Genomic DNA, 27,586 nt, shown 5'->3' with positions numbered 1-27,586 from the left:
ACTTTAATTGTTTTTCAGGTTATTGCAAACATAACAGACACAAAATATTGGTAAATGTGAGTTCTTTGTATGTGATTTTAGCTAAATACCTAACAACTTTTTATGTGTTTGATAGAAAGAAGAAGTTGATCCACTACTGGACCTCCACTACCAACACAGGTACCTCGGGAGCCACAGTCCTCGCCCACAACAACATGACTGCATTCAAGTTCCCAGACAAGCAGCAAGTCTTTCTCACATGCAATATTGAGGTAGGTAGGCCTAATAGTAAACTTTCCAATATACATTTTGTGTTTATAAGTAGGAAAGAAGGGCTGGGTAAAATAGTAGGAATGTTGTATCCAAAAACTGAACATGCTGGGAAATGTATTTAATCTATATGCTTAGTGCAGGTTTGCTGCGGCAGGGGTATTTAATTTGATAATGGCTCTTTGTAGAGAAAACTTTGGTATATAGACTAATTACGCAAAGATCTATTAAAAAAACTACATTTACTATAGTATTTAGTTTCAAAATAATGGACATTTAAAACTGTTTGGTTTAGAATTTTTTTTTAAATTCTAACGATACCAAGAATACAAAAAAAGTGGCTAGTAAATAATTAAGGGAGAAAACATTTTTAAGATACTGTGAGCTAAACTACGTTTATTTAGCTGTCATTCAGGAAAATCACTGTTAGTTAGCTTAATCAATCAGCTGTTTGAATTGTTGGTTACCCATTGAACTATTGTTAACAAAGTAGTTTCTTTTTACAAAAGAGAACCATTTTAAAATTAAAAATAGTTAGTATAAAAAATAGCGGATGTACAAGTAATTGCAGAGTTTTGGAAATTTTAAATTGATATTTTAGTTAGTTTTTGGTCCAGAAACCATTTACTTTAAACTTTAAACGTGTGCAGAGAGTTTGGGGACACTCCATACATGTTATAGGTGGCATGAAAAAAAAAACACATTCTACAAAGTTAACCTATTGTGTTTACCATATATATAATATAAACAGAGTAACCAACTCTTTACCCACAGTTAAAATTTAGGTTTCTGGACCAAAAAAAACCTAAAATATCAATTTATAATATCCAAAACTCATCAATTACCTGAGTACAGCCGCCATTTTTACAACTATTTTTAAAGAGTTAGTATTAAAAGTTAGTTTTCTGCTAATTGAATATTGATTTTATTTATTTTCAGCTATGCCCAGGAAAATGTGAAGGAGGATGTGGGCAGAGGACTGAAATCGTTCCAGTAACAATGAAGGTTCCACCACAATGCTACCCTGGATCACAGGATCCTAGATGTCCAAAACCACCGCCTACAAGACCACCAACTCAGCCACCACCACAATGTTATCCAGGATCTCAGGATCCTAGATGTCCAAAACCACCACCTACAAGACCTCCAACTCAGCCACCACCACAATGTTATCCAGGATCTCAGGATCCTAGATGTCCCAAACCACCACCTACAAGACCACCTACAAGACCACCAACTCAACCACCACCACAATGTTATCCAGGATCTCAGGATCCTAGATGTCCAAAACCACCACCTACAAGACCTCCAACTCAGCCACCGCCACAATGTTATCCAGGATCTCAGGATCCAAGATGTCCAAAACCACCACCTACACAACCGCCAACTCAGCCACCACCACAATGCTACCCAGGATCTCAGGATCCTAGATGTCCAAAACCACCACCTACAAGACCTCCAACTCAGCCACCACCTCAATGTTATCCAGGATCTCAGGATCCTAGATGTCCAAAACCACCACCTACAAGGCCTCCAACTCAGCCACCACCACAATGTTATCCAGGATCTCAGGATCCAAGATGTCCAAAGCCACCACCTACACAACCGCCAACTCAGCCACCACCACAATGCTACCCAGGATCTCAGGATCCTAGATGTCCAAAACCACCACCTACAAGGCCTCCAACTCAGCCACCACCACAATGTTATCCAGGATCTCAGGATCCAAGATGTCCAAAGCCACCACCTACACAACCGCCAACTCAGCCACCACCTCAATGTTATCCAGGATCTCAGGATCCTAGATGTCCAAAACCACCTCCTACAAGGCCTCCAACTCAGCCACCACCACAATGTTATCCAGGATCTCAGGATCCTAGATGTCCAAAACCACCACCTACACAACCACCAACTCAACCGCCACCACAATGTTACCCTGGATCTCAGGACCCTAGATGTCCAAAACCACCACCTACAAGACCTCCAACTCAGCCACCACCACAATGTTACCCTGGATCTCAGGATCCTAGATGTCCAAAACCACCACCTACACAACCACCAACTCAACCGCCACCACAATGTTACCCTGGATCTCAGGATCCTAGGTGTCCAAAACCACCACCTACAAGACCTCCAACTCAGCCACCACCACAATGTTACCCTGGATCTCAGGATCCTAGATGCCCAAAACCTTCACTACCACCTACAACTCCAAAACCAATCTCCCCATTCCAATGCTATCCAGGGTCCTTAGACCCTCGTTGCCCAACTCCACCACCCACATTTAGTACTCGACCACCAGCCACGTACCTACCACCTGCTCCGAAGCCAACAACTCCTCAACCACAACCCACACAACCACCTACTCAACCACCACCACAATGTTATCCAGGATCTCAGGATCCTAGATGTCCAAAACCACCACCTACAAGACCACCAACTCAACCACCACCACAATGTTATCCAGGATCTCAGGATCCTAGATGTCCAAAACCACCACCTACAAGACCTCCAACTCAACCACCACCACAATGTTATCCAGGATCACAAGATCCTAGATGTCCAAAACCACCACCTACAAGACCTCCAACTCAACCACCACCACAATGTTATCCAGGATCACAAGATCCTAGATGTCCAAGGCCAACTCCCAGTACAACACCTCGACCGCCATCACCATTTCAGTGCTATCCAGGATCAAACGATCCGAGATGTCCAAAACCACCAACTCAGCCACCACCACAATGCTACCCCGGATCTCAGGATCCTAGATGTCCAAAACCACCACCTACAAGACCTCCAACTCAACCACCACCACAATGTTACCCAGGATCACAAGATCCTAGATGTCCAAAACCACCACCTACAAGACCTCCAACTCAACCACCACCACAATGTTACCCAGGATCCCAAGATCCTAGATGTCCAAAACCACCACCTACAAGACCTCCAACTCAACCCCCACCACAATGTTATCCAGGATCACAAGATCCTAGATGTCCAAGGCCAACTCCCACTACAACACCTCGACCGCCATCACCATTTCAGTGCTATCCAGGATCAAACGATCCGAGATGTCCAAAACCACCAACTCAGCCACCACCACAATGCTACCCCGGATCACAAGATCCTAGATGTCCAAAAACACCACCTACAAGACCACCAACTCAACCACCACCACAATGCTACCCAGGATCACAAGATCCTAGATGTCCAAAACCAACACTTCCTCCAACAACGCCGAGACCAACTACACCATTTCAATGCTATCCTGGATCGAGAGATCCCAGATGTCCTACACCTCCTCCCACATTCAGCACTAGACCACCAGCCACCTACCTTCCACCATCTACAACAGTGATACCTAAACCAACATCTCCTCCTCAGTGTTACACAGGGTCAAATGATCCTAGATGTCCAAGGCCGACTCCCACTACAACACCTCGACCACCGCCACCATTTCAGTGCTATCCAGGATCAAATGATCCAAGATGTCCAAAACCACCTACTCAGCCACCGCCACAATGCTACCCTGGATCACAAGATCCCAGATGTCCAAAACCACCACCTACGAGACCACCAACTCAGCCACCACCACAATGTTACCCAGGATCACAAGATCCCAGATGTCCAAAACCACCACCTACACAACCACCAACTCAACCACCACCACAATGCTACCCAGGATCTCAGGATCCAAGATGTCCAAAACCACCACCTACAAGACCTCCAACTCAACCACCACCACAATGTTACCCAGGATCACAAGATCCTAGATGTCCAAAACCACCACCTACACAACCGCCAACTCAGCCACCACCGAAATGCTACCCAGGATCTCAGGATCCAAGATGTCCAAAACCACCACCTACAAGACCTCCAACTCAACCACCACCACAATGTTATCCAGGATCACAAGATCCTAGATGTCCAAAACCACCACCTACAAGACCTCCAACTCAACCACCACCACAATGTTATCCAGGATCACAAGATCCTAGATGTCCAAGGCCAACTCCCAGTACAACACCTCGACCGCCATCACCATTTCAGTGCTATCCAGGATCAAACGATCCGAGATGTCCAAAACCACCAACTCAGCCACCACCACAATGCTACCCCGGATCTCAGGATCCTAGATGTCCAAAACCACCACCTACAAGACCTCCAACTCAACCACCACCACAATGTTACCCAGGATCACAAGATCCTAGATGTCCAAAACCACCACCTACAAGACCTCCAACTCAACCACCACCACAATGTTACCCAGGATCCCAAGATCCTAGATGTCCAAAACCACCACCTACAAGACCTCCAACTCAACCCCCACCACAATGTTATCCAGGATCACAAGATCCTAGATGTCCAAGGCCAACTCCCACTACAACACCTCGACCGCCATCACCATTTCAGTGCTATCCAGGATCAAACGATCCGAGATGTCCAAAACCACCAACTCAGCCACCACCACAATGCTACCCCGGATCACAAGATCCTAGATGTCCAAAAACACCACCTACAAGACCACCAACTCAACCACCACCACAATGCTACCCAGGATCACAAGATCCTAGATGTCCAAAACCAACACTTCCTCCAACAACGCCGAGACCAACTACACCATTTCAATGCTATCCTGGATCGAGAGATCCCAGATGTCCTACACCTCCTCCCACATTCAGCACTAGACCACCAGCCACCTACCTTCCACCATCTACAACAGTGATACCTAAACCAACATCTCCTCCTCAGTGTTACACAGGGTCAAATGATCCTAGATGTCCAAGGCCGACTCCCACTACAACACCTCGACCACCGCCACCATTTCAGTGCTATCCAGGATCAAATGATCCAAGATGTCCAAAACCACCTACTCAGCCACCGCCACAATGCTACCCTGGATCACAAGATCCCAGATGTCCAAAACCACCACCTACGAGACCACCAACTCAGCCACCACCACAATGTTACCCAGGATCACAAGATCCCAGATGTCCAAAACCACCACCTACACAACCACCAACTCAACCACCACCACAATGCTACCCAGGATCTCAGGATCCAAGATGTCCAAAACCACCACCTACAAGACCTCCAACTCAACCACCACCACAATGTTACCCAGGATCACAAGATCCTAGATGTCCAAAACCACCACCTACACAACCGCCAACTCAGCCACCACCGAAATGCTACCCAGGATCTCAGGATCCAAGATGTCCAAAACCACCACCTACAAGACCTCCAACTCAACCACCACCACAATGTTACCCAGGATCACAAGATCCTAGATGTCCAAAACCACCACCCACAAGACCACCAACTCAACCACCACCACAATGCTACCCAGGATCACAAGATCCTAGATGTCCAAAACCACCACCTACAAGACCACCAACTCAACCACCACCACAATGCTACCCAGGATCACAAGATCCTAGATGTCCAAAACCACCACCTACAAGACCACCAACTCAACCACCACCACAATGCTACCCAGGATCACAAGATCCTAGATGTCCAAAACCAACACTTCCTCCAACAACGCCGAGACCAACTACACCATTTCAATGCTATCCTGGATCGAGAGATCCCAGATGTCCTTCACCTCCTCCCACATTCAGCACTAGACCACCAGCCACCTACCTTCCACCGTCTACAACACTGATACCTAAACCAACATCTCCTCCTCAGTGTTACCCAGGGTCAAATGATCCTAGATGTCCTAGGCCAACTCCCACTACAACACCTCGACCACCACCACCATTTCAGTGCTATCCAGGATCGTATGATCCAAGATGTCCAAAACCACCAACTCAGCCACCACCACAATGCTACCCCGGATCTCAGGATCCTAGATGTCCAAAACCACCACCTACAAGACCACCAACTCAGCCACCACCACAATGTTATCCTGGATCTCAAGATCCAAGGTGTCCAAAACCAACACTTCCTCCAACAACGCCGAGACCAACCAGCCCATTTCAATGCTATCCCGGATCAACAGACCCAAGATGTCCTAGACCACCTACCACTCCTCGGCCACCCCCACCACCTTCAACACCCCAATGCTATCCCGGATCAACAGACCCAAGATGTCCTAAACCGCCTACCACTCCACGGCCACCCCCACCACCTCAATGCTACCCTGGATCAACTGATCCAAGATGTCCAAGACCGCCTTCCACTCCTCAGCCACCACCACCCCCTTCACCACCCCAATGCTATCCTGGATCAACAGACCCAAGATGTCCTAGACCACCTACAACTCCTCGGCCACCTCCACCACCTTCACCACCCCAATGCTATCCAGGATCAACAGACCCAAGATGTCCAAGACCACCTTCCACTCCTCGGCCACCCCCACCACCTTCACCACCCCAATGCTATCCTGGATCAACAGACCCAAGATGTCCAAGACCACCGTCCACTCCTCGGCCACCCCCACCACCTTCACCACCCCAATGCTATCCAGGATCAACTGATCCAAGATGTCCTAGGCCACCTTCCACTCCTCGGCCACCCCCACCACCTCAATGTTATCCTGGATCAGCTGATCCAAGGTGCCCAAAACCAACAACACCACGACCGTTACCTCCTTTCCAATGCTACTCTGGCTCCACTGATCCGAGATGTCCTCAAACCACATCTCCTTCACCATGTTTCCCCGGTTCCAAAGATCCACGCTGTCCTACACCTCCGCCCTCAAGTACAAGGCCTCCATCAACATATTTACCACCAGCACCAAAACCTTCAACCACCCCAACTCCATTACCACCCCAATGTTACCTAGGATCACAAGATCCGAGATGCCCAAAACCAACACTTCCTCCAACAACACCGAGACCAACAACCCCATTTCAATGCTATCCTGGATCAACAGACCCAAGATGTCCTAGACCGCCTACCACTCCTCGTCCAACCCCACCACCTTCACCACCTCAATGCTATCCTGGGTCAACTGATCCACGATGTCCAAGACCACCTTCCACTCCTCGGCCACCCCCACCACCTTCACCACCCCAATGCTATCCTGGGTCAACAGACCCAAGATGTCCTAGACCACCTTCCACTCCTCGGCCTCCCCCACCACCTTCACCACCCCAATGCTATCCTGGATCAACTGATCCAAGATGTCCAAGACCACCTTCCACTCCTCGGCCACCCCCACCACCTTCACCACCCCAATGCTATCCTGGATCAACAGACCCAAGATGTCCAAGACCACCTTCCACTCCTCGGCCACCCCCACCACCTTCACAACCCCAATGCTATCCTGGATCAACTGATCCAAGATGTCCAAGACCACCTTCCACTCCTCGGCCACCCCCACCACCTTCACCACCCCAATGCTATCCTGGATCAACAGACCCAAGATGTCCAAGACCACCTTCCACGCCTCGGCCACCCCTACTACCTTCACCACCTCAATGCTATCCTGGATCAACTGATCCAAGATGTCCAAGACCACCTTCCACTCCTCGGCCACCCCCACCACCTTCACCACCCCAATGCTATCCTGGATCAACAGACCCAAGATGTCCAAAACCACCTTCTACTCCTCGGCCACCCCCACCACCTTCACCACCCCAATGCTATCCTGGATCGACAGACCCAAGATGTCCAAGACCACCTTCCACTCCTCGGCCTCCCCCACCACCTTCACCACCCCAATGCTATCCTGGATCGACAGACCCAAGATGTCCAAGACCACCTTCCACTCCTCGGCCTCCCCCACCACCTTCACCACCCCAATGCTATCCTGGATCAACAGACCCAAGATGTCCAAGACCACCTTCCACTCCTCAACCACCCCCACCACCTCAATGCTATCCTGGATCAACTGACCCAAGATGTCCTAGACCACCTTCCACTGCTCGGCCACCCCCACCACCACCCCCGCCTCAATGTTATCCTGGATCAACTGATCCAAGATGTCCAAGACCACCTTCCACTCCTCAACCACCTTCACCACCTCAATGTTATCCTGGATCAACAGACCCAAGATGTCCTAGACCACCTACAACTCCTCGGCCACCCCCACCACCTTCACCACCCCAATGCTATCCTGGATCAACTGACCCTAGATGTCCTAGACCACCTTCCACTCCTCAACCACCCCCACCACCCCAATGTTATCCTGGATCTACTGATGCAAGATGTCCAAGACCACCTTCCACTCCTCGGCCACCCCCACCACCTTCACCACCCCAATGCTATCCTGGATCAACTGACCCTAGATGTCCAAGACCACCATCCACTCCTCAACCACCCCCACCACCTCAATGCTATCCTGGATCAACAGATCCTAGGTGCCCTCCAATTCAGCCAACATACATACCTCCAACTCAAACCCCATTTGTATGCACTTGTAATGGTACAACCGCACGTCCAATTGTACCTCCACTCTGTTATCCTGGTTCAACTGACCCTCGCTGCTTTGACCAACCTCAGTGTTATCCTGGATCTCCAGACCCAAGATGTCAACCTCCTAACTGTTTCCATGGGTCATCTGATCCCAGATGTCCGACAAGCCCAATCGTAACATATCCACCACAAATTTCTAATCCTTCTGTTCAACCTCCTTCCTATCCAACTCCCCAACCACCCTCCACAGTGTATCCGAGTCCCTCTTCATACCCAACTCCATTACCACCCTCACCACAACCGCCGGTCATTGGATATCCTAGACCTACAATACCTAATCCTACATTTTTACCATCATCTACACCTTCATCTTGTTATCCAGGTTCTCCAGATCCAAATTGTGAGCAACCATTCCGACCTTCATCAACTAAAGTACCATCAACTTACCTTCCTCCACCTGGGTGTATCCCTGGAAGTAATGATCCCAATTGCAATGAAATTCCACCAGACCAGTCACAGAGTGTTCTTACTGGAGTGAAACCTCCTTGCTTACCAGGATCAAAGGACGTGAGATGTCTCACTAAAACAACAACACAAGAAATTGATGGTTCAGACTTGTCACCAGATTCAATTAATTCTGTAGCTGTTGGTTCTACTACAATATCCACACGAGAAGATCAAGACTTCCATAGCAAGGATGCTGATCCAAGATATCATGCATTTCATAGATGTAAGTAATATTATCCTCTTACTAGCCAATTGTTCCAAAAAGAATATTTTCGCTACAATACTATGAAATCCCCTGTTTTTGTTATATGTTTATCACCTACAAAAATTCATCATTACATTGTTTATTGCGGGAATATAGGTAAGGTTTACAATAGTAAAAATTATACCAAAAGAGAAAAACAGAGATTTGAAAAAGAGAGTGAACATTTTTTTTATACAAAAGTAAAGTTCACCCTCTTTTTTGGATTTTGCCAACACAAACCAACAAATATTATTTATTGATTCACAAAAGTAATGTCACTCTCTTTTTTTGAATACAAAAGTAATGTTCACTCTCTTTTTTTGGAATTTGCCAACATAAACAAACAAACATTATTCATTGATTCATAAACTGTTTAGTTTTTAAATGTTCCTAACTGTAATAAATGAATATTCCAATCAATATTTTTATTTTAAAAATATTAGTCTTTCTAGTGTAGTGGAAAAAACAAAATTGGGTGAAGTGGGCATTACATATTCTTGGCCATATTTAAAACGCTCGATGACCTACTTTCTACTCTGGTAATGAAATAAAACTTTGAGAAAGAAATAGACAGTTCTCTACCAGTCAACAAGTATTTTTATAAGCTAGGCCCAATAGGACATTTTTAGCCTTACAAAAACAATTTATTATAAACACTATAGCATAGCTTTTTGCTCTTCTGGCCACAACACTTTGTCATCCTAATTTCATTCAAAGTTCTTTTCATTGAGGTAATTAAAAAAGGACATACTGAGGTACCTGGAAAGAACGCTGCTTTCAATGAAGCCAGTGCTGTAATGTATCTACATCACAGGAAGGAGTGTTTTCACTGATCTCTGATATTGCACAAGGTCATAGTTTTTTTTACAAATTGCTACTGATTAGAAACAGTAACATATTACATTGACAACACAAGTTATACAGTCTTACATAATTACTCAGCCAAGGTCCTTCTCTGTCCAGACTGATTTATTTGACACAACAGTTTAATATACCTATCCAATTTAATGCTATCATCTTACTCCGCTGTTGACTACACAGCTTGCATACCAACAACCTGCCTACACCAATTTCCGTCTACTGTTAACCACTGATCTTCTCTTCTAAGCATCTGTTCTGGAAAATACAATCTACTAATTCTTAAGAGTGCTAAAATGTTAGGGTCCCCATATTAATACCTGTGCTAAAGATTTTTTATCATCCCCGTTTTTTTTTTTTTTATTTATCGAAAAACAACAGCTTAACTTTTTAGATGCCTTAACTTTCATCCTATTCTTTTAAAATGTGTTCCATAAGTTCCATAATGTCAATTAATTGTATATAATAATGTTATATGTCTGTGGTATTGTTCTTCCTGTGAGATAATAGGTTACCAAATATTTTAGTACACCAATGTCAGTAGACTCCATCATTTATGGCTATATTTTTGTCTAATTTTTTGTTTGAAATGTTTACTTTTTTGTAAGAATCTCTTTTATTTTCCCTTAATAACTCTATGCACTCCTGTAACGTAAAACAATCAATGTTACAGTCTTGTATGAACCGTTGAAGCCCCGAAGGAGGAACTACGGCAAGAGGGATGTATCTCAGATGCTGCTAGATACCCCGCTAGCCTCCAGTCACTCTAATACTACTATCGTCATGATGGGACTTGCAATCACTCTCTCTGTCCTGTCCCTAGCGATGGTCTCATGGCATCTGATGAGAAGAAGAACAACAACAGAGAGAATAGTGGAAACTTCTCCTCAGCCATTAGTTTCATGAATATTTTATTTTGTTGGCTCATTGTGATTTTAATTGAGACATTTTAAGATATCAGATATATTATACATACAGCACATTTCTTTCTATTCCAAAATAATAACACTTTTTTAAGGGCATTGGAATTTGTATCAAAAAGCATACTTTGTTGCATGAGTTTTGATGTTGTGATTGCTCTTGACAGTAAACAAATATAAACTATTTCAATTGAAGGTACTCTTGATTAAATATCTCAATACAATGTGATTTAATTTATTTGAGTTCTTACTTTATAAACTAACTTGACTTTGTAGTAATGTCTGTATAATAGTTTTTTTCCTTGAAAAGAATATACTGTACATTGAATCTTATTTATAACATTTAAGAGCCTGAAGAATTAAAATAAATTTACCACAACTAAAATTGTGTTAGTGCCATATGAAAAAGGGTTTTTAAACTAAGAATTTGTGAAAATGTCTTCTCATTGAAATTGTGATGATGCTGACGAGTATTGTCACTTGCAGATGTTTTGTCAAGTAAACTGACTGACACTCGCTACAGTGTGTCAAAACATTTGCGAGTTAAACGACATTTTTGTATTGATATTAGACTAAGTTATTTTGTACATTGTGTGATTTGTAATTAAAGACATATAAAAGGCATTGTTTTCTTCTTATTACAATTGATAAAAAAATCAACAAGCTAAAGTAGTCTAGGCAAATTGGATCAAAAATATGCTGTGCTCCCCGAACAATCGTTTAAAGCTGGAAAGTGATTAACATCATCATACATAACCTTTAGGGAGTCCTAAATAAGAGTCCTGTGAGTCTGTGTCCGATTCTGACGTCTGCTTAAGTTTTGGTATAACAAAAAACTACAAAAATTGTATGCGCCGACTGGTGTTAAATATGTTAATATTGGCTGAGCCGTTAGCCGAGTTCCCTCAAGTCCATTAGCTCACGAGTTATTGCAGATGATAGCAACAACTGCTACAAAGCACATGAATAGGGGTCAGCTAGCATGAAAACCATTGCACTGAAAAACTGTCCATGAAAACTGTGCATAAAAAACTAAATAGTGACTTAACAAGCTGTGAAGGCAACAGTAATAAAGATCAAAGAAGAATCTGCCCTCAGCACACCATGTTCCGCCACATTCAATTCCACATTAAATCCAAGCCTCAGCTTGAACCATACTATGGATGGTTAAATAGCTTTGTATCCACTGGCATTAATTGATGACGAGAGAATAACGTGGGAGAGCAGAAAACCTTTACTGTTCACTCCGATCAAAGTGGATCTCACTGTTTTCTAACGGGGTTACATCTCCTGACCAAGTCGCAGAAGCAGGCATTACCTTAATAAGAACCTTGTACATGGGTATATAAGTAGCAAATCTCTGTCAAGTGAGGATTGAACACTTCCAGAGGTCACTTTAAAAAACTAATTTTGACTTGGTGACTTAACTCTTACAGAAGGGGCTGCTAGCCAATAGCCAATACTCATTCAGAGCTCATTTACAGGTGCAGATTTAGACTCAACTCAACTAACTATCGAACACATGTAAAAAAGAAAAAGGTTGTACGTTATCTTGCTTCTGTTGAAATGCAGGGATAGAATGTATTACTGTCTGCTTAAATTTGCATTGTTGTCTTAATTCCATGTCTATCGGATGTCACCCTTTGTGACAAAGAAAAGCAAGAAAGGAATCTTCATTCTTAACATTCAGGTGATGAGAAGTTAGATGATGTGTTCGGTGAAGATCGACCCCCTTCTCCCAAAATACGAATGAAATCAAAGACCATGTACAACACTGTCTCATTATGACCTTTCGTTTATCAAACTAATACATTTTTGTTACATTGAATTACATATTTTTTATTGTAATGTCTTATTATATGTTGGAATCGCATAACATCATTTTGGAGTGTCCAGGGATTTTTCAAATAAAAGGGAAGTTGGGACAAAACCTAGAACCTCTGGAACCCCTATAAGACAATATTAGACTTAAAATTACATAGAGGGTGTTGCTCTCTTTAATCCATCTTGGTTAAATCTCTGGATGATCACCATGGAATAAACCACAGTTGAATACAATTAATAAATTTTATGTAATCCATTTAAAGAGCAGAATAAACAATTTGGCCAAGTGAAAAGCATCTACGCAAAATGTTATGTTCTTCAAACTACATACAGGTACATTTTTCAGTAGCATGCTGTGTTTAGGAGTTGTAAGCCGTAAACTGAACAAAGAATCAACTTTTTAGTCATGTTGGTGAAATAGCCCAAATTTGAAAAGCTTCTGAGGCTAAATGGCCCAGCCAATTTTAACATATTTAACACCAGTAGACGTATAATTTACTGTGCTTAAAGAAACAACTGAACAGAAATTTCTGTTGGATGCGTTGTTTAAGAGTTATAAGTCAAATCTGAAAAAAATTGTCATAGTTTTTGACTCCCAAAACTTTAGCAGACGTCATAATCCATCGCAAACTCATAGGACTCTTATTTAGGACCCCCTAAAGGTATTAAGACACTTTACAGCTTTAGACGAGTTTTAGGGTAGCGTATGTCTAATTTTCTTGGGCTAAAGGGCTTGTTAAATTTGTAATAAAACTTTAACTTAACATTGTATGTGGTTGTTTTGACAGACTTTACGATTTCCCTTTTCACAGAAAATGTGCAGAGTTCATACATTTTTATGGTTGCACTGAACAGATCTATACTAACTATAAAATGGCTTCTGAACATGAATGAACTGTTCAAACAAAGAAAATATAATGGTTTATAAAGTAAAATACTAAATTTGTTGATTTTTAAAGGGTTATTTATTGTTAAAGAAATAAACCATGGCGCCTTTCATAGAAGTTAATAACATTATACTAATCATCACCAATGGGTTGTTTCTTTGACTGAGGAGAATCCAAAATCACAGTGACTGGTCCATCGTTGTTGATACTTACAACACATGTCGCCCCAAACCGTCCCTCTAAAAAAAAAAAACAGAAATAATTTTAACTGCCGTGCACGTGTAGAACCCTTCATATCCAACCACCACACAGAACTAATCCCCTAGCCATAAAAAGATTTGACAAAAAAAACTAACCTATTAAAAAATTACCTAATTCATTACCTAATATTGTATGTACAATTAATAAATCTAATCAATCAAACAAAACCCATGTCTTTGGAAAAATGATGGAATAAAAATTAAATTAACATATTATAAATTCATATATATGTCAAATAAATTAATGTTAGTCCGTTAATAAAATTTAGGCGGTTTAAGGGGGAATTTTTCTGGGTTTCCCCACCACTTTTATTGCTTCATGTACTTTAAATAGCTAATTTACTGTGTGAATAAATGTTTGTTTATATTTACTTAGTTGTGTTTACTGTTTGCATTTTGCTTAATAATATTAATCAGAATTTATTGATTAAAATGTCACATAAAGCCCCATCAAGTGATACCTCATTTTAAAGGCCAAAACTAGGACCCTATCTCAACCCAATACAAAATGATAAGCCTAATGAGTTGAAATTGGTATTGACCCCTAGATTTTATCGACTCCTTCTAAACACTATGAATTAAATTCATAGGGGTAGTATTCTTAGACTGTATATTAAATACAAACCCCCCCCCCTGGAATTCACATCAAACCATTATTATGGTTTTTTTTCGCAAGTTTACCTTTGACTTTGTCTGGAAGGTACTGCTGACGCATCTTGTCAAGGAACTGTTGGTAGAGAGGCTGAGAGTGAGATGGAGACATGGCATTATGAAAGTCCATCTTGTTGCCCTTCAAGGAGGTGTACAACGTGATTTGGCTGAGACAGAGAACTTCCAGCCCTTGGTCGACCACATTGGAGGCCCACTTGCGCTCATCATCTCCAAACAGGCGAATGTTTAACACCTTCCTTACACTAAACATTAAGCAATTTTGTGTATTACAGTTCATTCAAATACCTCTGTCACAGGAAACATGAGAGTTATATTAATTTACACTTCCTATGGATGCAGTAGATACTATTATAACAGAGTTTCTAAAAGGCTTTTAACATTTTATAATCAGTAAGCAAAGGATGGAAATTTAATGTACTGGTATAGTAGGTTTACTTAGTTTATTTACCCTAACATTCCAAGTTAATTTGATGTGTGAATAAATATAGGCTACAGGTAATTTTTTTTCCTAAAAGTGGAGAAAGTTGGTTTGGATAAGCCCTGATGGAAACCCTCTCCCAAGGTTACCTAAGGCTGAATCAAAGACTTGTTTGAACTTTTTTTTACAAATTACTTACCGGTAATACTAACATTTTACCTAGAGGGAAGAATGATTACGTTATTTAGATTAGGTAGTTATTTTGTCAATTGAAGACACCTGTAGGCTAGTATGTATTCAACATTTTAAATGGTAATAACAATTCTAGATTTGAAAATGTACACTAAACTGAATTTTTGGCATTTGTGACATCCATAACAAAATACAGTTGTCCCAGACCTAACCCTTACCATGAAGATACAGTATTGGCTATAAAGGGATCACTAAAATAAAAAAATGTGATAGTTTGTTGAGTCATCAAACTCACAGTATGAAGACAAGTTTTTAACTTGCAGAAATTTTACTGTATATTCAGAGATTTTGTTACTTGCAATAACAAAAATCACAAGCTCAATGCTTTCATTGTTACCTGGTCTTTTTACTGCTGTTTGCCAAATTGCAGTCCCTCTTGGCTACAACGTAATTTGGTCTGAAAATGCTTTCTCATAAAACAGACTAGTCAAAGACTCATTTAGATCTTGTTACTTTTTATGGCAATATTTACAAAGGTATATAATGATTGAAAGTCCATCCGAACTGTCATTTGTTGATCATTAGACTTTAAACTAATTAACAGTACCTTTAGAACTACTTACAGATAATCAATTTCTTTTTCAGTATCTTCTTTTGAAATTCCGACCAGAACACAGAGGCCTCTTCCAATGGAAGAAATCACTTCTTCACCAACTAAACCAAATAAAAAATCTATTAATTTGATTTGTATAGAATACCTTACATTTGATTTGGTAACTTATCTACATTAAAAAAGAGCCTGAGTTGATTTAACTATTTGCTAAAACTATACAATGGTTCAAATGGAAGATAGGCTACCAAACTTAAAATGAAAATTCCCTTCGTAGAGGCAAATCCTAGAAAAGAAAAATGGATAAACACTATAAAACCTAGAAAATCTTAGGCTCCTCTACAAAAACTCTCCAACTGTAAGTAAATCTGACTAACAACACACTGTGTATAGGCCTAACATACTAATCATTAGGCAATACCTCCAATAACACAGACTAAGTCTGAGAGAAAATTAACTAAGTTTAAGTTAAAGTTACAATCCCAAAAGTGCAATACAGTAGACTCTCTCTTATCTGGATACCTTTTAACCGGACTACACTCGGCGGAAATGACATCTGTTTAACCGGACAATTTTTATCAGCACATTGGTTTAACCGGACTAGATCGGCAGGAAGTGGGCAGTACTGAAACGACTGTTCTCGTGGGAAAGATTTGAGACCAGTGATCACGTGTCTAAATACAATGCTCTCCTAAATTTAAGTCGAATATCACAGTAAACAGTCCGTTTTAATGAGTTTTTGGGGACGTCGGTTTAACCGGAAAACCCGTTATCCGGACTGGCCTCGGTCCCGAGGAGTCCGGATAAGAGGAAGTCTACTGTAGGCTACAAATAAAATCATATAAAAGGAAAGGACCAAAGTTCAAGGAGATAAAAAAGAATCGTCAAACACTGATAGAAGACTTTTATGGCTATTTGTTTGCGGCGAGCTAGAACTCAAAGTGGCGATCTCTGCTATAAGCATCTTAGAAAATGAGATGAGATTTTCCTGAAATTACATAAATAGTCTTACACCTGTTTTTTGTCAAGTGTTTATATCTACATAATCATAACCAAGTGGATGCGATGCTACCTGGTGTGGATTAACGTCCGCACTAGTGAGTACTATGACTATCCGCAGTACTATCCTAATAATTAGACCAATTCGTTAATTACGAGGAAAAAATGTGGTTCGGATTCCACAATAAACTGTAGGTCCCTTAGTTGCCATTAGCTGTATGGGCTATTAATTAACAGCTGTGTCTAAGGAACATGTCGGCCTTAGTCACTAACAAGACTACAAGATCGTGCCACTCATCCTACACTCATCCTTCATTCATATTTGGGTTAAAATACGCACATAGTGGCGTCCCCATCTTAAATAATTGATAATTGATAATTGATAATCTTATCTTGCTAATATTATAAATGTAAAAGTTTGTTTGTTTGAAGCTCAATCACGCTTTAACTACTGGACGGATTGGGCTGAAATTTGGCATGATGATAGCTCACATTCCCGAGTAACATATAGACATATTCTTATCTCAAAAATACTTTCGTGCTCCGCCCCAGTGGCTCTGTAGCTCCCATGTTAACCTTATGAGTATTCATATTTAATGGGAATTAAAGAATTTAGTCAGCTGTTTCAACTAAAACAGTTGGTTCTATGATATGCAAAAGCATTAAAAAGTTATAAGATTTATCAACAGGGTGCAGCACTATTATTTTTTTTTGCATTTATGAAAACAGCTAATTTGAACAAAGCAGCAAAAAGAAAATGTGATACGCAATGGGAACTGTCAAAGTAAGATTTGTTAATGACTAGTTTCATACATATGTATGACCATTGATTAATCCTTAGATTTCTGTTGTATGGTTTATTTGTGAAGATAAATTATCACATGTTTTTAATATTGAAAAAATGAGTAAATAAATAGTAGTTGTTGAAATGTACTGAAATTGACTATTCTCTTATTTTTGACTTTGATAATTGACAATTTAATAAGATTGTTTACAGTTATGTTTAACCCTTTGAGTTCCAACGTCCGGGGAACCGGACGTTTTTAAAACGAGCCAAAAGTGCCGACGTCCGGCCGACCGGACGTTTTTAGAACGAGCCTAAAGTGCCAACGTCCGGCTGACCGGACGTTTCGTAATGATCGAACAGTTGTCATAACAACCGAATGGATACTCGGATTCTTTTAACCCATATATTAACATTGAGTCGAAAGTTACTAGATGCGATACATCGATTTTCGTTGGTCAAAATATCGAAAATTCGATTTTTACGAAATTTTAACCTAAAAATCGCCAGATCGCGCTCGGCATTTTTAGCGCGACCTTCGGGAAAAATCATCGGCATTTTTTGAGCGTTACTTTTATTTCTCGCCTGGCACTCTAAGGGTTAAAAAAATGTTTTAAATTTCATGAATGATTTGTGATATTTTGCGGATTTTTTATAATTTATTTTTCTCTATTGTTTAGGAGAGAAGTGGTATTTAAAACTTGAGTATAACTGCAATAAGCATTTTATACTTGATACCAACCCCGTACGAAGGACGAGTTCTCTGCTAGAATACATATAAAACTTATGTTCTGGTCCAAACATTAAAAAGTGGCTTACTATTTCTTGGCACTAGGCTTTTAATTGGAAAATAGTGAAATCCCTGGAGGTTTTTGAGAAGTGAAAAATGGTTGGTCTTTAAGATCTAACTTAAGTTAAACAGAACCACATCAGCCTAAGAAGAGGTAACTTAGGCAAACACACAATTTCCCTTATGGGCATTTTTAAGCTGGTAGGGAGTTTGATGAAAATACCTTTTCCCTAAGTTTTACAATTTTATTCCATGCCTTTCCTAAGTGCTAAGTAATTCTACTGGGGTTTCTAACATACACAGTAAACCCTAATTAGGTGAGCTCTGGGGGTACAGTTTCTTAACTGGGCTAAGCTTGTATCAGGTATATGGATTGAAAATATGATTCGATTAGTAAACCTTAATCCGATTTTTTTACTATATCTATTATGAAATGAAACTGATGTGACATAACCTAACTAGGCCTAACCAAACTTGCTGTTGATTGATTGATTGTGTGAGGGTGGACTCAAGGTCCAAGCACGTCAACCGAAGCTTATTGTGCATCCCACTTGCCACTAACTGGGTAAGCCTATACCTGTGTCCCTAACTAGGTGCAGGAGCTTTTGCCCAATGTTAGCGTCTGGTTCATCACCTGGCTGCTTTAGACCAAACAGAGCCCTTCTCCTAGCCCGTAGTCCATCGCAGTCCAGAATGATGTGTTTTGCAGTCTCATCGGACTGGTTACAAAGTCGACACTCCTGCTTGTCATTGTCAATTCCTAGAGTGTGGAGATGTTTCCTGAAATGGCCGTGTCCAGTGATAAGAGCAAGTACCTGCTTGACCTGCCCTCTCCCCAGCTTTAGCAGCCAGCGAGTGAAGGGGGTGCTAGGTTCTGAGAGCAGTTTTTTGCCAAGTGATTGTCCAGGATAATTACGCCAACGCTCAAGCTTGCTGTTAATGAAAGAATCGAATGAAGGTGTACTTAACCAAACTTGCTGATGGTGAAAAATTTGCATGAAGGTGCAGGACTTATATTAGATATAGGCCTAATTATAGTATACCCAAACTGGTTATTGTTCAGTTTCCAGAACTGAGTACAGTTTCTTAACTGGGCTACGCTAGTATCGATTGAAAATTACAATTTGATTAAGTACACCTTCATTCGATTCTTTCATTAACAGCAAGTTTGGTTAGGCCTAGTTAGGTTATGTCACATCAGTTTCATTTCACTTGTGTGAACCTGGCAATAACTCCAGCCATAAGTAGTGCGCGCGGCCAAAAAAATTTATTGCTGGCCGTTTTGCGGCAAAATACGTCCGCGAGCAATATTACCGATGATGCCAACAGATAGAGGACACTTTAACGGACACGACAGTATCAATATCATGTACCTGGGGGATAAGTTAAGGGGGGTAAAACCAGCAATAAGTTGTGCGCGCGCCCGAAAAAATCTATTGCTGGCCGTATTGCGGAGAAATACGTCCGCGAGCAATATTACCGATGATGCCAACAGATAGAGGACACTTTAACGGACACGACAGTATCAACATCATGTACCTGGAGGATAAAAAAAGGGGGGTAAAACCAGCAATAAGTAGTGCGCGCTCCCGATAAAATCTATTGCCGGCCGTATTGCGGAAAAATACGTCCGCGAGCAATATTACCGATGATGCCAACAGATAGAGGACACTTTAACGGACACGACAGTATCAACATCATGTACCTGGGGGATAAGTTTAGGGGGGTATAACCAGCAATAAGTTGTGCGCGCGCCCGAAAAAATCTATTGCTGGCCGTATTGCGGAGAAATACGTCCGCGAGCAATATTACCGATGATGCCAACAGATAGAGGACACTTTAACGGACACGACAGTATCAACATCATGTACCTGGGGGATAAGTTTAGGGGGGTATAACCAGCAATAAGTTGTGCGCGCGCCCGAAAAAATCTATTGCTGGCCGTATTGCGGAGAAATACGTCCGCGAGCAATATTACCGATGATGCCAACAGATAGAGGACACTTTAACGGACACGACAGTATCAACATCATGTACCTGGGGGATAAGTTTAGGGGGGTATAACCAGCAATAAGTAGTGCGCGCGCCGGATAAAATCTATTGCAGGCCGTATTGCGGAGAAATACGTCCGCGAGCAATATTACCGATGATGCCAACAGATAGAGGACACTTTAACGGACACGACAGTATCAACATCATGTACCTGGAGGATAAAAAAGGGGGGTAAAACCAGCAATAAGTAGTGCGCGCTCCCGATAAAATCTATTGCCGGCCGTATTGCGGAAAAATACGTCCGCGAGCAATATTACCGATGATGCCAACAGATAGAGGACACTTTAACGGACACGACAGTATCAACATCATGTACCTGGGGGATAAGTTTAGGGGGGTATAACCAGCAATAAGTTGTGCGCGCGCCCGAAAAAATCTATTGCTGGCCGTATTGCGGAGAAATACGTCCGCGAGCAATATTACCGATGATGCCAACAGATAGAGGACACTTTAACGGACACGACAGTATCAACATCATGTACCTGGAGGATAAAAAAGGGGGGTAAAACCAGCAATAAGTAGTGCGCGCTCCCGATAAAATCTATTGCCGGCCGTATTGCGGAAAAATACGTCCGCGAGCAATATTACCGATGATGCCAACAGATAGAGGACACTTTAACGGACACGACAGTATCAACATCATGTACCTGGAGGATAAAATAAGGGGGGTAAAACCAGCAATAAGTATGCGCGCGCCCGATAAAATCTATTGCCGGCCGTATTGCGGAAAAATACGTCCGCGAGCAATATTACCGATGATGCCAACAGATAGAGGACACTTTAACGGACGCGACAGTATCAACATCATGTACCTGGGGGATAAGTTTAGGGGGGTATAACCAGCAATAAGTTGTGCGCGCGCCCGAAAAAATCTATTGCTGGCCGTATTGCGGAGAAATACGTCCGCGAGCAATATTACCGATGATGCCAACAGATAGAGGACACTTTAACGGACACGACAGTATCAACATCATGTACAGGGGGATAAAAAAGGGGGGTAAAACCAGCAATAAGTAGTGCGCGCTCCCGATAAAATCTATTGCCGGCCGTATTGCGGAAAAATACGTCCGCGAGCAATATTACCGATGATGCCAACAGATAGAGGACACTTTAACGGACACGACAGTATCAACATCATGTACCTGGAGGATAAAATAAGGGGGGTAAAACCAGCAATAAGTATGCGCGCGCCCGATAAAATCTATTGCCGGCCGTATTGCGGAAAAATACGTCCGCGAGCAATATTACCGATGATGCCAACAGATAGAGGACACTTTAACGGACACGATAGTATCAACATCATGTACCTGGGGGATAAGTTTAGGGGGGTATAACCAGCAATAAGTTGTGCGCGCGCCCGAAAAAATCTATTGCTGGCCGTATTGCGGAGAAATACGTCCGCGAGCAATATTACCGATGATGCCAACAGATAGAGGACACTTTAACGGACACGACAGTATCAACATCATGTACCTGGAGGATAAAAAAGGGGGGTAAAACCAGCAATAAGTAGTGCGCGCTCCCGATAAAATCTATTGCCGGCCGTATTGCGGAAAAATACGTCCGCGAGCAATATTACCGATGATGTCAACAGATAGAGGACACTTTAACGGACACGACAGTATCAATATCATGTACCTTAGGGATAAGTAAAGGGGGGTATAACCAGCAATAAGTATTGCAATAAGTAGCGGCTAAGCGACTACATAGAACATAGCTACTGTGCACTGGTTCTAGTATAACAGACAATGATTAATGGTTAGTGCAGCAATGGTATAGCAATTGTTAGTACAGTTCTGAAATACAAACAAATGAAAGCGTGTTAGTTAGTAAAGAAGCCAGCAAAAAATTACAATCACTCTAATAAATCAACTATTTTCTTTTACTCCCATAAATCAAATATCTCACAGCTGAATTGCTGCTACAGTAACTATCTGTTACCCACGGGCTCCACCCCTGTTACTACAATAGTATTAATAAAACTATTGATTGGTTATAAGTTAAGATGAAATAAACAAAACAGAATACAGTAATGGTAATGCAAACAAATAATAACAGCTGAGGTATTTTTAACATTAGGTAAATGGAAAGTTCCCTTTGGAAAGCAATTACGACCTTATAGGGCAGTTTATGAAATAATGAATAATTTTGCGCAAGGTTTCTCGTCATGACGAACATTTTAAGTATATGGTTTATGGGGGTGTGACTTGTAGTTTTCTCAAAAGTTCATGGGTACTTTTGACTTTATACATAGACTAGCAGAGTACCCGTCCTTCGTACGGGGTTGGCATATAAGTATCAAATGCTTATAGCAGTTGTGAGTGAGGACATGGTTTAAGAAATTTCGGTTCTTTTTGAAGTTCGTTCGCTACGCTCACTCACCTTTAGGTTGGAGCTCGTTCGCTGCGCTCACTTTCCTTCAGGTTAGCTCGTTCGCTACGCTCACTTGCCTTCAGGTTAGCTCGTTCACTACGCTCACTCGCCTCCAGGTTGAAGTTCGTTCGCTACGCTCACTCACCTTTTGCTGTTGTCATAAACGTAAAAGAAATAATAGTGCTAGTGCTGCACCCTGTTGGTAATCCTTGTAACTTTAATGCTATTGAACATCACAGAACAGAACCAACTTGTTTAATTGAAACAGCTGTTAAGATTCAATAATTTCATTTCTCATAAGGTTAACATGGGAAACTCCAGAGCCACTGGGGCGGAGCCCGAAAGGATTTTTGGGATAATAAGAAGTAAGGTCATGAACAACTGTCTAATAAAAGATGAAAAGTACTATGTACCACACAATGACATAGGTAATTACCTGTTGTGCTCTATTCCAACACCCTCTGGTGATCATTTTGAGGTTTCCATAGATGACATAAACTTACTTCGAAGCAATGGATGGCTCAACACGGATATAATATCTGCCATCGGTTATGTATTTCAAAAAGATAACAAATGGAAAAAGATAATAAAAGGAAACAAATGTGCTATTTATCATGACAACATTGGGACATCTGCGATCCAGCATGGAGAACAAATTGATAAAAATAATTTTCTTCTTCGAAACAGTATAGTTACCATGGACACTGAAAAACTGTTTTTTCCAGTAAACATAGATAACTGTCACTGGGTACTCGTCTATGCAAACGTGGTAGAAAGAACATTTGTCTATATGGATCCGCTTAACAATGTGCAAACTTCGACTAGACACAGATTATACCATAACTTTCTAGAGTTCTGGTCACATTTGACTTGTACGACATCGAATGAGTTAGCAAAGTCATGGAATATAGCATCAGTTTTTCATCCTACACAAACAGACAATCACAACTGTGGTATCTTTGTTATGTACTTTATTGAACAACTAATGAAAGGTAACACAGTTGATCCATTTTTTGATCCACAATCCTATAGAACGTACTGTTTTACAATGTTGTTAGCACACTCAAATGACATGGCTAACTACTGCCTCCAGTGTAAATATAGATTTCCTTCTTGTACAACATCTGAACTAGGTAATATTGCTCGCGGACGTATTTCTGCGCAATACGGCCAGCAATAGATTTCATCGGGCGCGCGCACAACTTATTGCTGGTTATACCCCCCTAAACTTATCCCCCAGGTACATGATGTTGATACTGTCGTGTCCGTTAAAGTGTCCTCTATCTGTTGGCATCATCGGTAATATTGCTCGCGGACGTATTTTTCCGCAATACGGCCTGCAATAGATTTTATCCGGCGCGCGCACTACTTATTGCTGGTTATACCCCCCTAAACTTATCCCCCAGGTACATGATGTTGATACTGTCGTGTCCGTTAAAGTGTCCTCTATCTGTTGGCATCATCGGTAATATTGCTCGCGGACGTATTTTTCCGCAATACGGCCGGCAATAGATTTTATCGGGCGCGCGCACTACTTATTGCTGGTTATACCCCCCTAAACTTATCCCCCAGGTACATGATGTTGATACTGTCGTGTCCGTTAAAGTGTCCTCTATCTGTTGGCATCATCGGTAATATTGCTCGCGGACGTATTTTTCCGCAATACGGCCGGCAATAGATTTTATCGCGTGCGCTCACTACTTATTGCTGGTTATACCCCCCTTATTTTATCCTCCAGGTACATGATGTTGATACTGTTGTGTCCGTTCAAGTGTCCTCTATGTGTTGGCATCATCGGTAATATTGCTCGCGGACGTATTTCTCCGCAATACGGCCTGCAATAGATTTTATCCGGCGCGCGCACTACTTATTGCTGGTTATACCCCCCTAAACTTATCCCCCAGGTACATGATGTTGATACTGTCGTGTCCGTTAAAGTGTCCTCTATCTGTTGGCATCATCGGTAATATTGCTCGCGGACGTATTTTTCCGCAATACGGCCTGCAATAGATTTTATCCGGCGCGCGCACTACTTATTGCTGGTTATACCCCCCTAAACTTATCCCCCAGGTACATGATGTTGATACTGTCGTGTCCGTTAAAGTGTCCTCTATCTGTTGGCATCATCGGTAATATTGCTCGCGGACGTATTTTTCCGCAATACGGCCGGCAATAGATTTTATCGGGCGCGCGCACTACTTATTGCTGGTTATACCCCCCTAAACTTATCCCCCAGGTACATGATGTTGATACTGTCGTGTCCGTTAAAGTGTCCTCTATCTGTTGGCATCATCGGTAATATTGCTCGCGGACGTATTTTTCCGCAATACGGCCGGCAATAGATTTGATCGGGAGCGCGCACTACTTATTGCTGGTTTTACCCCCCTTTTTTTATCCTCCAGGTACATGATGTTGATACTGTCGTGTCCGTTAAAGTGTCCTCTATCTGTTGGCATCATCGGTAATATTGCTCGCGGACGTATTTCTCCGCAATACGGCCAGCAATAGATTTTTTCGGGCGCGCGCACAACTTATTGCTGGTTTTACCCCCCTTAACTTATCCCCCAGGTACATGATATTGATACTGTCGTGTCCGTTAAAGTGTCCTCTATCTGTTGGCATCATCGGTAATATTGCTCGCGGACGTATTTTGCCGCAAAACGGCCAGCAATAAATTTTTTTGGCCGCGCGCACTACTTATGGCTGGAGTTATTGCCAGGTTCACACCAATTTTCATTTCATAATAGATATTATAGTAAAAAAATCGGATTAAAAATAACGATTAATCAATATTTTGAATTCGGTAGTTTCAATCGATATTAGCATAGCCCAGTTAAGAAACTGTACCCTTATATTTTTACCTGAGACACTAGCACTTGTAACTTTTTGAATAACAACTTTCATTTTGAAGTAGACTAACTTTAACGATAATTTTAGATTCGAAACTCATAAATTATCACTAAGGCTAGTTTATGATGCATAGGGCCTATTACCAATTTTCAAATTATTTATGGTCAACTTAAATTAAAATAAAATGATTGTTTTATGGTTGTTTACATTTTCTATTTTCTGTCATGAATTAGAGGTTAAGATTTTGTTTATTGTTGTCCTCACCCCAAAGGGCGGTGGGACACACGGGAGGGACTAAGGCTAACATATCTTGTAGTGTCAGCGTTCACCGCTAGAACTGATAAGTTGAAATAATTTTTTTTTTTTAATTTTTAGTTATAAAATTAACTTTTTAATTATAAAATATTGTTTCAAATTATAAAATAAATTTTTATTTGTTTAAATTAAACTGTCATAACATAACCTAACCAACCAGACTTGCTGATAATATAAAAACTATATAAGATAAAAATCTAATTAATAATTAAATAAAATTAATTTTAAAATTTAGTATTATAAAATTAAACTGTCATAACCTAACCTAACCAACCAAACTTGCTGATATGAAAAATTTGTTGACAAATAGTTAGTGCTGCCAGCGGGATTCGTACCCGGGACCTCCTGAACACTAATCCGAAACGTTACCAACTATGCCACGAACGCCGCTGAAATCACATCGTTTCGTTACGGTAATCGTGTCGCCTCAAGAGAAGACATTAGCCACTAAAGATATGACGTCACTACACCTTTAGCCTTAGTCCCTTCCGTGTGCCCATTACCCCAAAGGGGATTTACTCAAGGGAGGTACAGAAGAGGATTCGATGACGTCAGCTGTCAGAAAAAAAGTTGTTGACGTAATCGATTCCGATTGAGCGATCTGTTGAAGGTGGAATATCGTACTCGTACTAAGTTTATCACTATCGTATCGTTTCGACTTTCGTTATTGTATGGCTGTCGGCTGCCGTTTGTTTATGTTTATGTGCTTTCCTCATCACTCTCCTCCTTCACTTCAACTAAGTTACTAAGTTTAAGTTTACTATTTATTTATAGGCCTACATACAGTTTAAAGTTAAAGGTAAGTAATTATTCCTAATTAACTTTTGAGGTATTAATAATTAGGCTTAAGTTATGGCTATTTTTAATTTGTATTATGGACCACATGATAGTCCAAACCCAGAAAAACCTAATCTTAACCTGATTTGCTTAGTTAATATAGGCATAGGCTAGTCATTGATTTGTGTTTGTAAAAGTCAGGCCCAGAGTAGGATGACCAGGTTGTTTCAGAATAAAAACAGGACATTCAAAACAAATCTCGGCCTCCCCCGTAACTTACAACACACACCTGAGTGTCTAATTAAATTACACAGAGGGTCTCTTATTTGCTAATTTTGTTGAGGTAGAAATCAAGTACGTTTAGGCCCTTTTATCAACCTGTTTGTAAGCTTTTAGACCAGTAAACTTACCTAATCTTATTTTCCATTAAAACTTATTTACACATCACACGATTGTCATAGTTGTTTTAAAAATACATTAATGGCATGCAGCTAGGGGCTAGGCAAGGTAAATACTTTTGTGAATCACCACATAGGCCAACTGAGAATAAAATAATCCAACAAAATTTTTAAGGGTTTTAGATCTTAGGGTACAGTTTCTTAACTGGGCTATGCTAATATCGATTGAAACTATCA

At 41.3% G+C, this 27,586-nt stretch overlaps 2 protein-coding genes across 3 annotated transcripts in view; one reads left to right on the top strand and one right to left on the bottom strand.

Moving 5' to 3' along the window:
* The window catches only part of LOC128987349 (mucin-2-like), a 56,736-nt gene extending 44,964 nt beyond the window's left edge, over positions 1-11,772 (top strand). Inside the window, exons 7-9 of the mRNA XM_054408150.1 lie at positions 116-251; positions 1,189-9,349; positions 10,902-11,772. Coding sequence (XP_054264125.1) covers positions 116-251; positions 1,189-9,349; positions 10,902-11,134 — 8,530 coding nt within the window. The 3' untranslated portion in view covers positions 11,135-11,772. The remainder of the gene's footprint in view (positions 1-115; positions 252-1,188; positions 9,350-10,901) is intronic.
* Positions 11,773-13,904: 2,132 nt separating this feature from the next.
* On the bottom strand, positions 13,905-26,095 carry LOC128986235 (D-aminoacyl-tRNA deacylase 1-like). Of its 2 annotated transcripts, XM_054406473.1 has the most exons (4): positions 25,871-26,095; positions 16,025-16,115; positions 14,801-15,033; positions 13,905-14,098 (listed from the first exon to the last, which is right to left on the bottom strand). In XM_054406473.1, the coding sequence occupies exons 1-4, from the start codon at positions 25,911-25,913 to the stop codon at positions 13,992-13,994; spliced, it is 474 nt and encodes a 157-aa protein (XP_054262448.1). In that variant the 5' UTR covers positions 25,914-26,095; the 3' UTR covers positions 13,905-13,991. The 2 variants fall into 2 exon arrangements, with proteins under 2 accessions (XP_054262448.1, XP_054262449.1); XM_054406474.1 differs by lacking the exons at positions 13,905-14,098; positions 14,801-15,033 and having other exon boundaries at positions 16,021-16,115.
* Between the last annotated feature and the right edge of the window lie 1,491 nt (positions 26,096-27,586).

Source organism: Macrosteles quadrilineatus, unplaced genomic scaffold (assembly GCF_028750875.1).
Source record: "Macrosteles quadrilineatus isolate MER2022 unplaced genomic scaffold, UCM_ALF_1.0 Scaffold_2__2_contigs__length_208266976, whole genome shotgun sequence".
In the NCBI taxonomy this organism is placed as follows: Eukaryota; Metazoa; Arthropoda; class Insecta; order Hemiptera; family Cicadellidae; genus Macrosteles; species Macrosteles quadrilineatus.
This window is presented reverse-complemented; position numbering and strand designations above follow the sequence as displayed.